General features: G+C 43.3%; 1 protein-coding gene across 1 annotated transcript in view; it reads left to right on the top strand.

The window, feature by feature from the left end:
- Nucleotides 1-10,112, top strand: part of akap7 (A-kinase anchoring protein 7) — a 121,635-nt gene extending 111,523 nt beyond the window's left edge. The window contains exon 9 of the mRNA XM_083790406.1: nt 6,951-10,112. Coding sequence (XP_083646532.1) covers nt 6,951-7,216 — 266 coding nt within the window. The 3' untranslated portion in view covers nt 7,217-10,112. The remainder of the gene's footprint in view (nt 1-6,950) is intronic.
- Nucleotides 10,113-15,778: the final 5,666 nt, after the last annotated feature.

Genomic DNA, 15,778 nt, shown 5'->3' with positions numbered 1-15,778 from the left:
TAAGACACATGCGTGGCCGGTTAAGACACATGCGTGGCCTGTTAAGACACATGCGTGGCCGGTTAAGACACATGCGTGGCCGGTTAAGACACATGCCTGGCCGGTTAAGACACATGCGTGGCCTGTTAAGACACATGCGTGGCCGGTTAATACACATCCGTGGCCGGTTAAGACACATGCGTGGCCGGTTAAGACACATGCCTGGCCGGTTAAGACACATGCGTGGCCGGTTAAGACACATGCCTGGCCGGTTAAGACACATGCGTGGCCTGTTAAGACACATGCGTGGCCGGTTAATACACATCCGTGGCCGGTTAAGACACATGCGTGGCCGGTTAAGACACATGCCTGGCCGGTTAAGACACATGCATGGCCGGTTAAGACGCATGCCTGGCCGGTTAAGACACATGCCTGGCCGGTTAAGACACATGCCTGGCCGGTTAAGACACATGCCTGGCCGGTTAAGACACATGTGTGGCCGGTTAATACACATCCGTGGCCGGTTAAGACACATGCCTGGCCGGTTAAGACACATGCGTCGCCGGTTGAGACACATGCCTGGCCGGTTAAGACACATGCGTGGCTGGTTAAGACTCACCCGTGGCTACAGACATGTGTGTCTGGTTAACGGTTAAGAGTCGACTCACCTGTGGCTCCCAACAAGCGTGTCTGGTTAAGACACATGCGTGGCCGGTTTAGACTCACCCCTGGCTTCCCTGTGAGGTTTGGGTTAGGTTTCTGTTGTCGGGTTAGGCTGTTAGGCTGTCGGACCAAACACATGCACCTCCTAATAATAACGTAAAGTTGCCAAATAACCAATGACTGAAGCTTTCAAATAATTGTAGTGGAGTAAAAAAAAGTGTAATATTTTCCTCTGAGATGTAGTTGAGTATACAATTTAGGCAATTTCAATGTACAATTTAGGCATTTAGTAGACGCTCTTAATCCAGAGCGATTTACAATAAGCAAGAACAGAAAGCTTGGCAATACATCACATAGATAAAAAATTGTTATCATGAAACATGCGTAAGCTAAGAATGTAATAGTGGAATATCTATATAATGAAACTGACTCAAAAGCAGGCAGCAAAACCTTTAACGGGTTTTATTTAAAGTCAAGGGAAAAGGCAGAGGCGTAGTAGGTAGGTATAGCGTGGGTCAGGATTCCTGGAAGGTTGTCCGTGGGGCGTAGGTTCCGATAGGGATTAGGCAAGTCGTAAATCAGAGTTCGGTCCGGGTCCATACACAGTGGTTCTGGGAACAGGCAAAAGTACAAGGCGTCAGGCAAGGGATAACTAGGGACAGGCTAAGGTCAGATACAATAACAGGCAGGATAACAGGTTCAAGAATAATGGCGTGCTAACCTAGGGTAAACTGGGTTGATCTGCAGGCAGAGAACAATGGGTAGCGGCAGACAATAAGTAACCTTGGCTACTCAGCGTGGAACCTGGTGCAGGTGCGCTCACACTGGTGTGGGCGTGACAGAAACTATGTATATAAACTAAACATACTATACTATACTATAATATACAAACTATAAAGTGCTATGACTACGTAAAATGCAATTCTAGTGGCTTCTACGTAACATGCTATAAAGTCTGTATAAAATGCTATCTAAGTCAACATAAAGTTCTATCTAAGGAGCATAGTATGGAAACAATGTGCTTCCCTATTTTCCTTCTTTTTTTTTTTACAAAAACCAAAGGAAAACATGATACACAGAATGAACAGATACAGTGAAATAAAACGGTAACAAAGACAAAATGTGCATACATGCGGTGAACTGGTTCACTTCACAACCCAGGGTGTATGTTTTGGCATACACGATTAAAAGTTAAAAGGAAAGTACCTCGGAATTGTGCGGTACTTGAGTCAGTGTTGATTTTGTCGGCTAGAACTATGACACTAAGCTGAAAAGACTATCAGCGGAAGTTGTGGGATTTTAGCGGAAGTGAAATCGTTGATGCATTACAAATCAGTTTACATTCTCCGCGAATGAAACAAGTGTTGTGATTGGTCGGGAAAATATCTTATCCTGCCTTAGGTTGTGACCAGGCTTTTCTTTTCGCAGATAAGTAAGCCTGGGACTGAGGCTACCGCCAACCTAGTCCCCCATATATGGGGGACATGGGGAGAGCAACGGACTTGAACTCATGCTTCCTTCATGCATGAGTGTCCAGGTTGCTCCTTTACACCTGACAGGCGGGAGTTTCCCTGGTTGGACGTGTTATTCCAACCAGTTCCTTTCCCCTCCACCAGGGGGAGGCTATAGCGCATTTCTGAGTACCCAAAGACGCTTTACATGGGGGGGCATATAGGTAGCAACATTATATAGGCTTAACCCATTTTGACCTGAGATCAGATTATATAAATGTCTTATACATCCTGACAGTTTTCTGTAAAAGCTATGTTTCTATGTCAGTCGTTCTTTGATTTTTCAAAAATTGCAGACCTACAAGCTCGTAGCGCGTTCACCTATGTGACGTTAACCTATGTGACGTTAATGAGCACCAGTATGACTAGGAGTACCAGTAGTTCACACGGGTGTGATTTTCAATAGCTAAAGCATAACATAATGCTTAAAGCGCAAATAACATGCATTTTAAAACTGCTTTTAATATCTAATAATCATATTGTCTATGTCCCTCAAAGTTATTTCTAATGGTTTGAGCCTCAATCACCACTCTGATATAACCAGGCCTTGTCAATTCTTTCTGGACTTTGAAAGCAGTTTTAGCTGCAGTACCACACTGTCCTGAGGTGGAGAGGGTGCTGATATGCAGATTATTTAATATTTGAGTCATTATAATACTCATGCTAGATAACACCAGGCTTGTTTCCATTCCATGCCAGCTTGGAAAATCAACAATGGTGGACATTGTAAACAAAGTGGAAATGCAAATTTGCAACTGAAGACTGAAGAAAAGGAGGAATTATACAAAGTAGGGTGACATTGATGACATGAAGGCCTGATTGTTCAAAATTGGTTATTTGTGGGGATAGAAAACACACATGGGAGCCCCAAAAACACAAATGAAATTGAAAAAGTTGAATTTTATGTTATAGGTCCTTTAAAACACCAAAAGGGGTTCCCGCCCAAAATGGGTTAAAGTAATGTACATGAATGTTTTTGTACATCTCCTTGGGAAACACAAATGGCCGATGTGTCAGTGGAACCAGACAACCCCGCGCACTGCTATGCCCTATATGACTGAGACCAAGTCAAAATGGTCTGTCCAAACCAACAGTGTGCTAGCCTGTATGTATGTATGGAGGGAGGGGAACCCACGTAATGGTCTGTGTTCCTTCCATGGGTGACGTGCTTTGGCTGAGTGCTGTACATGTACAGTATCTGCTGTGTTGTGTTCGTGTCACATTGGATTGCATACGTGCGATTGTTGTTTGAATTGGACACATCCGTTCCCGTCGCCACGTGCCTTTTGATACACGTGCACAACCCCCAGAACATGGTCACATGCACTCTAAATATGCATGCGCGCAGGCACGCACACACACGCACACACTGTAAGGCTTACAAGCAGTGGTGCAAAGTAAATGAGTACATTTAGGCTATACTATAGGTACAATTTTGAGATGCTTTTACGTATTTCCTTTCCTTGATACTTTGATATGTGTACTTGACTACACCTCAGAGGCAAATCTTGTAGCCTACTTTTAACTCTTTTTATTATTAATTGACAGCTTCAGTTAGTTACTTTCCGCATTTAGATATTAGTACAAAACTAGTAGTCCACCAGTGACATCATCGATGGGGAATACAAGCTAATAGAAACTGCAGGCTTTCTAGTCCTGAAAAGTTGCAATGCGAAAATGGAAGCCATCGTTCTCACGATAATGAAAATCTAAACATTCACTGGAGGACGGTTTCTAAGACACAGACTGAGTAGAAAAAATCTTGCCATTTTATCATGATCATTAGTGAAGACTTATTATATGAAGATAGGTTGAAAAGTGGTGAAGTGGTCCTTTAAGATTCAGCTCAGAATTGTATTTAAATGAAAGAAAAAATATTGCAGATAGATTCCCAGATTGATACAAGACATACATTAACAACGTATACCATATTTCATGCTTTTTACTATTCAAGAATAGCCGATCCACAAGCTTACAACGCATTGCATCACGAGGAGTACTTTTACTTTGGTACTTTAGGATACTTTTACACCAATACTTACATACTTACACTTTTGCATACAGGCCTTTTACTTGTATTTTTATATTGTAGTTGTTGCTTTTACTTTTACTTCACGTAAAATGTGAGTACTTCCACCTTCACTTTGAAGATCACTGCAATAAGACTTAAGCTTTAACTTAAGCTGTATGAAATATTTGCCATTAATATAGTGGTTGCAACTGTATTAATTGATTGCCCGAGTCCCGTGGTGGGAGTTCTGCTCTGGTTTTGGTCAATATGAAGTAGTTCCGGTCATTTTGTAGGGGGAACAGGGGGCCACGCAGTAAAAGTAAATTAATTCACAAAACTAACGTCATTTGAATTGTTGACCTATTCAAAAAATATTAGCGCAACTTTCGTTCAACTTTGACCCCTCTATCACATGGAACTATATTTTGGGCGTAGTTATATGGACACAAAACACATAGTTCTGTGTGATAGAGGGGTCAAAAATGAACGAAAGTTGCTCTAATATAATTTTTAGAAATAGGTCAACAATACAAATGACATTAGCTTTGTGGATCAATTTACTTTTAATGCGTGGCCCCCTGTGCCCCCCACAAAATGACCGGAAGTACTTAATATTGACCAAAACCAGAGCAGAACTATGCACGGGACTCGGGCAATCAATGAATACAGTTGCAACCACTATATTAATATCAAGTATTTTATACAGCTTAAGTTAAAACAAATCTGAACTATCCCTTTAAAGATGATGCAGTGACTTTTTTTCCATCCTAAAACAGGTATTATTATTATATAAGGTGGAAAAAAAGTCTACAGTATGTCGTTTTTATGTGGACACGCCCACCAGTTCATTAAGTATGCCTGGTTTGCCTGGTGGGTGGTGCTGGGTGGTGATCCACCTAAACTGAAGCCCCACCCACAGCTGCTGTTGTATGATAAAGGAGGAGGGGTTAGGGGATGGGATGATATTGTGATGTCACTATATCACTGTTTTTTCTTCCATTGGCACGTTTGACAGTCAATGTGTCAGCCTCCAGGAAGAAACCCTAAATACAAAGGAAAGACATTACACATAACAACCACACCAAGGGGTCTAATGAAGTATACTGTCACCTCATAAACACATGAAAAACGGGGGAAAAATCTTTGAAAATGATAAAGAACGATCTAGGTTATTATTATTTAGGACTCACTAAGCAATCGGACTGTTAATAAGGTAACCGAAGTTTATATTCTCTCTCTCTCTCTCTATCTCTGGATCGGAAGCCAATAAAGAGTTTTGAGGGGAAAAAGGGGCCTTGGAAATAAGTGTGTCAGAAGAATATTGTCTTATGCATACCGCTAGACCTTCGGCAGTATGGAAACGGTAGGTGTCGCTTTGAAATGTAAATAAAAGAGAGAGAGAGAGAGAGAGAAAGGGGACAGAGAGAGAGAGAGTTTTCCCAGAGGAGAATTTAGCCTTGGGCAGTCCGTTGCTTGCTTCACACAAAAAGAACACACACGCACATCACAAAACACATGAGAAGCATTCGACACACTGCCGCTTGCCAGCAGTAGCTTCACATGAAACCGTGCGACACATGAAAAGAGTTATAGATTTAATATTAACAAAACAACGGTGAGGCTGCCGTTCACACCTTGCAGCTACAAAGCTTCACAGCGACGGCAAAGATCACATAGGATCGCCCCGGCGTTTGTAGCTGCTACGAAATCTACAAAGCTACGTTCACTGCAATGCTATAGTTGAGCTTGTTTCAGCTTCCCTCACTCATCTTCTCTCTTCACACAATTCTTTCTTGTATGGCGGGGGACTCATCATTTGCGGCGACGATGATACCTTGTAGCTTTGTTTGCTGAAGTTGAAACGGCTCAAATGTGTTGTGGCTTGGTAGCTGTAGCATGTGCAAACACGTGTTGTATCTCCATGTCGCCTGGCTTCCATTGACACACAATGGTTATTCTGTATCTTTGTAGAATGAAAGTTCAAGTGCTCAAGTGTTTGTGTATTTCTATCAGCACGTGGCTCTATTGCCAATAGGTCATAGGTTCATCAGCAAGAGAGAGACATTTGCACCATCCGCTTGTGCGTGCGTACGTGTGTGAATGGTTGGCCAGCTCGGAAGGGTCTCTGCAGAGGGAACCTGTCCTCCAATGTGTTTAATGCAGTATATGTAGTTATTATTTAGCTAATTACATAGGCTGTTGTTAATGCTTTTCGTTGCTGAAATGTTTAGAAAACGCACAGCCAAACGTTCCCAAATAACCTGCCTGCCCGTGGCACTAAACAACAGAGGCTATAGGGTGGAGCTCATCACATGAATAAAACATGACCTCATGCTTCCTTCTATGCATGAGGAGTACAAGCTGCTTCTTTTCACCTGACTACTAATACTGGGGTGGTTCCCAATGTCTCCCCGGGACCCAAACTATAGTGAAAATAGCTGATCTACAACCTTGTATTTTCCCTCCAAATTGGAATCGAGTTAAATGAATGTAGGTCAAAATGTGCTTTAGATTCCTTTAGGGGGATGATCGTTTTGTTTTCCTTTGTGGAAGTCGTGGGCCGTGAAAGTATGTGTATTCATTCCCAGGAGACAGGGAATATGCTGATATTTGGTAACTCCTAATTTAGTTGCATGCTGGTGTCTCATATTGGGATCAACCACATATGGGGGACACAGGGGGACATATGGGGACATATGGGGGACATATGGGGACATATGGGGGACACAGGGGGACAACGAGTGCAACTCGGGCATAACGACACGTTCTCTCCTCTCTCTCCGCAGGTGGGCGTCGCCGCTCAGCGCCGGACGAGGCGGAGCTACTGAGGGTCAGCAAGCGATTGGTGGAGGATGCCGTCAGCCGGGCCTTGCAGCAGTACAAGCAGGAAACGCTGCAGAACGGGGGCGCGACGCCCAGCGCCGCACACACGGCGGACGGCACCGCGGTCGACCTGACTCCAAGCGTGGCAGACACTCCTCGCACCGCCGCCGCGGGCGCCGCTAACAAGTCGGAACCTGCGGCGAACTCCGCCGCCGACACCAGGAAGTGACCGCGTCGTCGGTAATGGGTCACGAGACTGAAGCGACGGTGGGTGTGTCCAGGAAAGGCACGTTTTGGCTAAACTCAGTCGAGCCAAACCCTGGACACTTTAAGTATTGAACCAGTCCATTTGGGGGAACCTCCCGCTGCCTGGAGTCAACAGCCAGCCAACCAGTCAGCCTCCGGTCCTGCCGACTGGCTCACCAACCCAGCAACCCAACCAGCTAAATTAACCTAGCCGACATTGCTAGCCGACGATCCCACTCAGCTTATGCCAGCCATACCTACACTGTGGCTGGCAAAAACCTGGTAGCCTCTATAGCCAGACATGCTACAGATGGTAGCTGACCTTTGACGGCAGCCAAGCTGTAGCTATGCTAAGCTATGCTGCCACTGAGCACAGTTTTCACGCACGTGCACACACACACACACACACACAAAAAGATTGAAAAAGAATGTTCAGACAGTAAGGATCTATATCCTTATCTGGGTCTGTGTTTTGCATTTAGATAATACAACAATGCAAATCCCCCAGACCAACACATGGCACATATACGGTCGAAAAGGACTTTTTTCCCCCCTTTGTCACTCACATGTTAGCTTTTCAGAATGTGATTCCTCGCGTAGCTTTTGTTTGTGCGAAGGTTTCGTTAACCGCAATTGAAACAAAGCTGACACCCCCCCCCCCCCAATCAGGCCCCCCAGGTATGTCATACAGGGCAAAATGGCCTCTGTGGTCTGTTGTGGCCTCTGAAAAGGACAATGACAGGACATAATTTGCAGCAAAGGACAATGGCTGAATCGAGTGAGGCGATTGGTTTTCCGTTCGTGTAATCAAAGACCATTCAGGAGAATTCATGTATTTATATAATTTAGGGGGGGGGGGGGTCCTCCAACGTTGGACTTATTAATTTCCTTTCGACGAGAGGTTGGTCATTATGCAGACAAGTTCACCCTGACGACCTTAATTGGGGCAAAATTTGAAGGAAAACAAATGTCCAAAAACAAGTGTTTCTTTCTTTTGATTCAAGTTTTGTAATTAGCGAAGATAGCAGACCCACAAGCTCAAAACCTGCCGCAATGTGACGCGTGGTGAGCTTGTAGCACGACGGGGCGGAGGGGGAGGACTTTTTACAATGTGCATAAATGATGTTCAGCTCTTCCGTTGCACAGACTGTTAGGTGGAAGCGTTTGAATACGCTGTGAGGCGACCGTCTGTCTGCCTCGAGAGAGAGACTGAAAGCTTGACGCCGGCTGCACGTCAGTCCCTGCGTTAAATGGACTATATATCCTACAGCCCCAACAGCAACAACTGTCACTGTAGTGGGGTCGAGCCTCAGACAGTCGCCTATAATACATCGTGACACTAAAAGCTGACAGGCTTTATCGACAACATCAGCTGGATTCATGCATTGTAATCTGGGTATTTCATGTTTGACTCTGCTGCGTGCGGCGACCTTATTTCTTCCCGAAGCCCTGCGCAGCGTTCACACATCTGCCAAGTGAGCAGTCTGGCATGGCCAGACAACCCGACCATCTTCGGCCATCGATACATCAGGTGGCGTGAAAAATCCAACGTCATCGGCTGAAACTGTAACAACAATATCTGACTGCATTGCCACGCCAACGCAAAGACGTCAGGCTGGAGCGTCAGAGTGGGTCCGGCCATACGATTTGTTTTGGAGGCCGTGGGTTTGGGCTCTGTGCACATTATACGCCATTTTGGAAAGAACTCTTCCTACTTCCGGGTCTCTTCCAACTTCCTTCACAGGTTTCACAGATGATGCTAATTATCTGTTCCATTTAGTGTACAATTTTAATTTCAAGGAACCCTATAACTCAGTCTGAGAGTGTACAAATGGAACCAAATGGACCCATAAGGGTCCATTTTGTTCCATTTGTACACTCTCAGAGTCATACACCCGTACGGGGCCATTTGGAACCCACTCAAGGACACTTTGAGACCCACTAGGGAGTGTTTCCAGTGAGCCAACATATCCACAATAGCAGCACCCTGACTCTGTTTGACCAGAATGGGACAGAGCCTTCATTAGTATCATCGGTAACACCTGTGAAGGAAGTATAGGGAAGAGGTCCGGAAGTAGAGTAGAGTTTTTTTTCCAAAATGGCGTATGTGCCTGTACATTTAATTTAGACGACCCCATGAAGGATATTGCTGACCATCTACGTTAATACACTACACATGAAACATGCACTATTGTTTGTGATTGTTCTGTCGGTGACATCATTGACGTATCAACATATCGAGAAGAAAGACATTCTGTAACAGTCGTACTTTAACTCTTACATCGGTGCTGTATGATGCAATGTGACGACTTGTGAGTTTTTAGATCTGCAATTTTTATTTGTTGCATTTAGAAGGTTTTTACTTTGTCTTCTTTTTTTTTTTTACATTTTTGCCTATAATGACTTTCCCAAAGTAGGAATCGATTATGAATCGATTATTTTATTAAATGATCAATTCATTCAATAATTTCTTTAATTAAATTATCAATTATAGATTTTTTTTTTGTTTCATAATTGATGAATTGAAGTAGTTTGATTTACTGTCAGTAGTTAAACCCGGAGTCCCCCAGGGCTCTCTGCTAGTGTCTTTTCATCAGGTGAAACCCATTGGGTTAAGTGGCACGTTATGGGCAGTTATTAAACTATGATTGTATATTTGGGTTAGGGTTAAAGGTTCACAGTGATGTGATGACGATGCTGTGGATAATGATGAAGAATCAGGGTGATTCGTTTGACCGTCTGACCAAAATGTTGTTTTATGTTAGTTTTATTTGATATAGTCGTTTAATTTGCTAGTGGTGTCAACAAAACAGTTGCCATCCTGTGTATGCTTTATATTATTACACTAAATGGAAAATGCGTTTATAGATGAAGAAAAATATTTGATTTGGAGACTAGATGAAAACGTCGTTATTCTGTGGATGCACGTTCATTTTGTTTTCTGTTTTACTTCAGTGAGGATATGATTTGATAATGATTGACTGATATGATCACTGTTCAACATGGCCTTACTTCACTAAAACAAATCAGTGTGATCTTTGTCTTGCACTCCTGTATCTGAGATGATTCTGAGACAATTGCAGTGGTGGAAAGTAACAAAGTACCGTACAATTTTGAGTTTTTTGTGTGTTTACTTGAGTATTTCCAATTTCTAGTACTTTTACTCCACAACATCTCAGAGGGAAATATTTAGTTATTAGTTGCATTGTACATTCTGATTATCATTACAAAACCTACAGTAACCACTTCAGCCCTTTATGCATTTTGGGCCATTTGGAAATAGCCGATCTACAAGCTCACAATGTGTCGCCATGCGACGCATTGTGAGCTTGCAGATCTGCTATTTTCAAAATATTTGTATACATTTGTAAAACTTGAAATGTCACATTGTGCACAATGAGTACTTTCTACTCTTGGTACTTTTAAGTACATTTTGATGCCAATACTGTTGTACTAGTATATTTTGAATTCCGGATCTCTACTTGTAATGGGAGTAGTACTAGCCTACATTGCAGTATTGATATTTTTACTTAAGTAAAAACAATTGAGTACTTTTTTTTTCTCCACCGCTGCATAATTGCCGGTTGAACGAACTGCCCGCATTGCCACGACATGATGTTACCCCGACGACCACAGGATGTCGACTAACGTCCAAACTCCTGATTTCCAACGACCACAGGAGTCTGGCAACCTCTAAATGATGTCGACTAACGTCCAAACTCCTGATTTCCAACGACCACCGGAGTCTGGCAACCTCTAAATGATGTCGACTAACATACAAACTCCTGATTTCCAACGACCACCGGAGTCTGGCAACCTCTAAATGATGTCGACTAACGTCCAAACTCCTGATTTCCGAAGGAAGATCCACCCCGAAATACATGTTTCACGTCCGTTCTGTTTCCCAAACGTTGCGGCGCTCAGTCAGCCAACCGGTTCTCAAAGTGCGTTTCGGAAGTCCTTGAGAAACATTTGGTTAAAGGTTCTCTGGCTATTCGGAAAAATAAGCTGAGTCTACGCGAGCTGGAATCCGTTCTCTCGTTCAATATGTATGGTTTTCTGTCCCTGTTGGTCGAAGATGATGTATCATTTGCTGACTCAGACGCCCAGGCTTGCACACGAATCTACATGAGGTGGAACAGCAGCCAAGCACACGTACTGTATGGTATATATACCCTGACACTAAAACACGTACTGTAGGTATATATATATATATATATACCCTGACACTGAAAAGCACTCTAATGGTGCATTCACACGGGTACATGCAAAGATACAGTCTACCGTTTATTGTCAGTGGAAGCCAGCGACGTGAACTAAGCTACGAAAGCTGCTGCAAGAGAATGCAAAGCTGGCCTGGGCCGTGGCTCAGCGGTCCAGGCACCTTGGCCGGTAGTCCCTTAGAGTATATATTAATACTAGAGACGGCACCGGATTTCTCCTCCCATCCACTTGCATTAAGTTGCTCAAAAGCGCATGAGGCGATTTCACATGCATTCTGGGATGGATTTGGCCAAATCGTGAACGCGCTGGCCGTTTACTCTCATTGCACACGTTCATGTATGAAACAGCGTTCACGTGTCATCATGAACATGCGCAATGATAGTCAACGGACCAGAATTGGCCCAGCGCTGCAATACCAAATTCGGCCACTATGTCCATTTCGCCTCAGGGTTTCCTCCGGGTGCCGTCTCTATTCATATACTCTAAGGGTAGTCCGAGTCTGGCAGTGTGCAGCGGGTTCGACTCCCTGATCCCGACCGGCCCCCATCTCTCTCCCCCGTTTCCTGTCAGCCTACTGTCTGTCCCTCTATAAAAAAAATAAAAAAGGCAAAAAAAACATTTAAAAAAAGAGATGCAAAGCTAATTGAAGCTGAGCTGGGTTCAACTTCCACATTCAAAGCCACAAAGCTGCAACTGTATAGCTGGCATTTTATTATTATTTTATTATATAGTGTTTATTCCCCTTCCCCGGTTTTTTTTCACCCTGTTCTGGCTGGCAATATCTCGCGGCGTCTCCTAGTCTTAGCTTAGTTAGTCTGGTTGCCCAAAGGGCAACCAGACTCTAGTAACTGTAACACTATTATAACACTATTATTTACCTGGAGTAAGACAAAGTTTGGCGCACTACTTGTCCCACAGTTTTGACTGTACGCACTTGAGCCATATGACAAATTGACCGGAAAAATCGGGAATCGTGTGCTTGTGTTTTGCTAAGAGAAATGTTGTATAGTTTAATTTATATGAATTTATTAGTAAATTACAATTACCCATTGAAATGAATGGTATTTTTTCCTCGGAGACTGTAATCACTATAGTTACAAAACTTGGAGGAAAAATTCATACTTATCACTAAAATGATTTAACCTATAAGATTATAATTTTATCGGTCGGCCTCATGGTGGCGCTATAACTTTACGTTTTGGCTTATAACTCTTGAACCGTAGGTCGTAAAATCCCTGGATTCCTTGGGTCATGACGCATCTCCCCATATAGGCCACGCCTATTTCCGCCATGACAGATTTTCGGCCATTTTGAATTTTTTCCAAAACACACTTTTTGCTTTTCGCAAAATGTATTTTCTCCAAATCTCACAAAAATCTGTACACGTGATCTCTGGACCTTTCCGATGAAGACTCGAACGGCGGAACTTCGATAGTGCGTATCGTTCGGCCACAATCATCGTCCGAAGTTAGTGGGAGGGGCCCGTTTTACATAAAATGCCGCAAATCACGAACGGAATGTCCAATCCATCCCAAATTTGAATCAGATGTCCAGGGTGGTTCAATCAACCAAGCAATTCCATTTTCATCCATAGGGGGCGCCGCAAATGCGAGAAATGTAACCGTTTGTCCCAAAAACATGAATTTCGGGGGTTAAATCCCCTCCGAATTACTTACGCATGATCACAGGGGTGACGCGACATTGTAATTGGCTGTCAATATTAGTGGGAGGGGCATATGTAAGCCACTACGGCAACCACACTCTGCAATTTTTTTAAATTGCGAATTTTCTAGATTTTCCCGTGAATGATGTCTTCAGGGTGGACTTTCCCTTTAATGAACTGACTCATGTGTTGGAAGTTTATTTTATTGTACACCAGATCCTTAATCTGTGTATTTAAAAGAAATATCCCCTTTAATACACACTGTTTGTGTGTGTGTGTGTGTGTGTGTGTGTGTGTGTGTGTGTGTGTGTGTGTGTGTGTGTGTGTGTGTGTGTGTGTGTGTGTGTGTGTGTGTGTGTGTGTGTGTGTGTGTGTGTGTGTGTGTGTGTGCACGCGCGCACGTGTGTTCTTCTTTGCACTGTGTTGTTTTATCTTGTCCTGCAACATTTTAACAATAAAATCAGGATATGAAGTTTGGAAACAATATCCTCTGTTCCGTCTGGTGATTCCAATCTGTGCATGTGACGTGCATCGGTGCATGCGTACAGTATGTGTGCGGGCAGAGACCTTGTATCTCCATATTTCATAATTTAATACCATTCATAATCTAAACTATTAATCTTCTAAACTAAAACAAAACAAAAAACATTCAAGATGTTTCAAAAGTAGAGGATGTACAAGTATCTCCACACAACACAGTGATTTGCTATTCTGTTCTGACCTTTGTACTGAAAGTTTCTCAATTTTTTCAATTTCAATACAGCAATCCATTGATGGTAAAAAGTAGTACTTAATTTAAGAATATATTGATTGTACATATAAATTATTTTAGTACTTGAGCTGAAGTACAACTTTGACAGCAAAATGTATATGTTTTTATTATTTTGAAACATGTTACAATAGCCTAATGACAATAGCAGATCTACAAGCTGGTTATTGTTCCAATGTAATGTGTTGTGAGCTTGTTGGTTGTTCATACTTTGTTTCAGAATAAGCCACTGTCCCCTTCTTGTCTCTCTCTTTTTTTTCACACATTATAGATTCATATCGACTCAGCCATGATAATTACTGTAATTTACAGCAATGGAAAATGTCATCAGCAAATTGGTGTGCATGCGCGCATGCATATAAGTGAGTAATACTTTGTCAGAAAATGTCGCTAAACTTACCCTATTAAATGATTAGTCTGTGATCCCTTAACAAAGTTGCACATTTAATAAGTAAGAGACATTGAAAATGTAAATCAAAATATATTCTTCAGGAGGTTATTTTGAGCCTGACTTTTCAAACGATAATGTAACCTTGAAATGTCCCTGAATGTTTTAATACCATAATGACATACACCATACCGTGGTATCCTTTTTGTAGTAATGACCCAAAAGAGAAATTAGACGTTTGCTTGGGACCCAAACTAACCCGAACTGAGGTTCCTACTGGGGCCTGGGGGAAGATCATTTACGATTCTGTCCTTATCGTGTCGTAACTCGGACGGCCCTGAGTCGGCTGGGTCGGCGTGGCGACTCACTTGCTTTAGCTCACTCGGCAGGGCCTCTCGTGTCTCTTGCGACGTCGCGCCTCCAATGGTGTCCAAAGAGTATGGGAAACACCCCAGCTTCTGGGAGGCCCCGGACGGGCCTATAGCGGGAGCCGCGGTGTTGCCAAGTCGGTATAGTAGCCGGGGCATGAAAACGAGTGCACCGATATCGACTTCCTGATTCGCGGTGACATATACAGTACACTCTCAGAGTTGCACACCCGTTTGCCTCTCGACCACTGATGGTGCCCACACCTGATGTTGAGAAAGTGATTGAAGTCGAATGAGGTGACTCCACACTCCCCCACACACCCCCATGCACCAACACACACACATGCGTACAGCCGTACACACACACACCCACACAGACACACACATTTACGCTAACTTACACTTCCTCCCGGATGAACCTTTTACTGGTTACCATGGTAATCTGAATAGAGAATGTAGAGCTACTGTGTGTCTGTGCGTGCGTGTGTGTGTGTGTGTGTCCTGGGCATGACGTTAAACTGCTCTGTTGTAACTGCCATCGTGATTTGTCAATGTAGTACAGTAGGTGCAGTGGATGCATTCACAACCTCTGTGGACTATGTAGCCTGCATACGAGAAGGCACTATTCACTATGCACTATTCACCGGTGGAATCTACTAACAGCGAACGCTACCTGACGGCCCCTCCCGTGAACAGCTTAGTGCAAAGAGGGGCAATATTATAGACCCGATGTCTGAGTTAAGGGCAGACCCCATAGACCCAGCAGCCTTCCAGCGGTATCTCAGCCTGCTAGACTTCCACCTGACGCATGAAAACAACTATACAGAGGGCGCTTTAAGGCCTCGTTCACACCTCAGACACACGCAAGGCACACTTGTGTCCTGTGGCTTCTGTGTCATGGCCGCCTCAATGTATTTCCAATTTAGATAGCATTTGATAGACTTATAGCATGTTACGTACACAGCACTAGAATTGCATTATATTGTATGTAGTCATTGTAGTCATACCACTTCATAGTACATAGTATAGTATATATGTATAGTTTAAATGTATAGTCTCATTATATAGATATTCCACTGTTACGTTCTTAGCTTGCATGTTTCATGATTCATGGCTACTTTTTATGTAGGCCT

This window comes from Protomyctophum parallelum (genome assembly GCF_964188405.1).
Source record: "Protomyctophum parallelum genome assembly, chromosome: 19".
NCBI lineage: Eukaryota > Metazoa > Chordata > Actinopteri > Myctophiformes > Myctophidae > Protomyctophum > Protomyctophum parallelum.
Note: the sequence above shows the minus strand (reverse complement) of the source record. Positions and strands in the feature narration are given on the sequence as shown.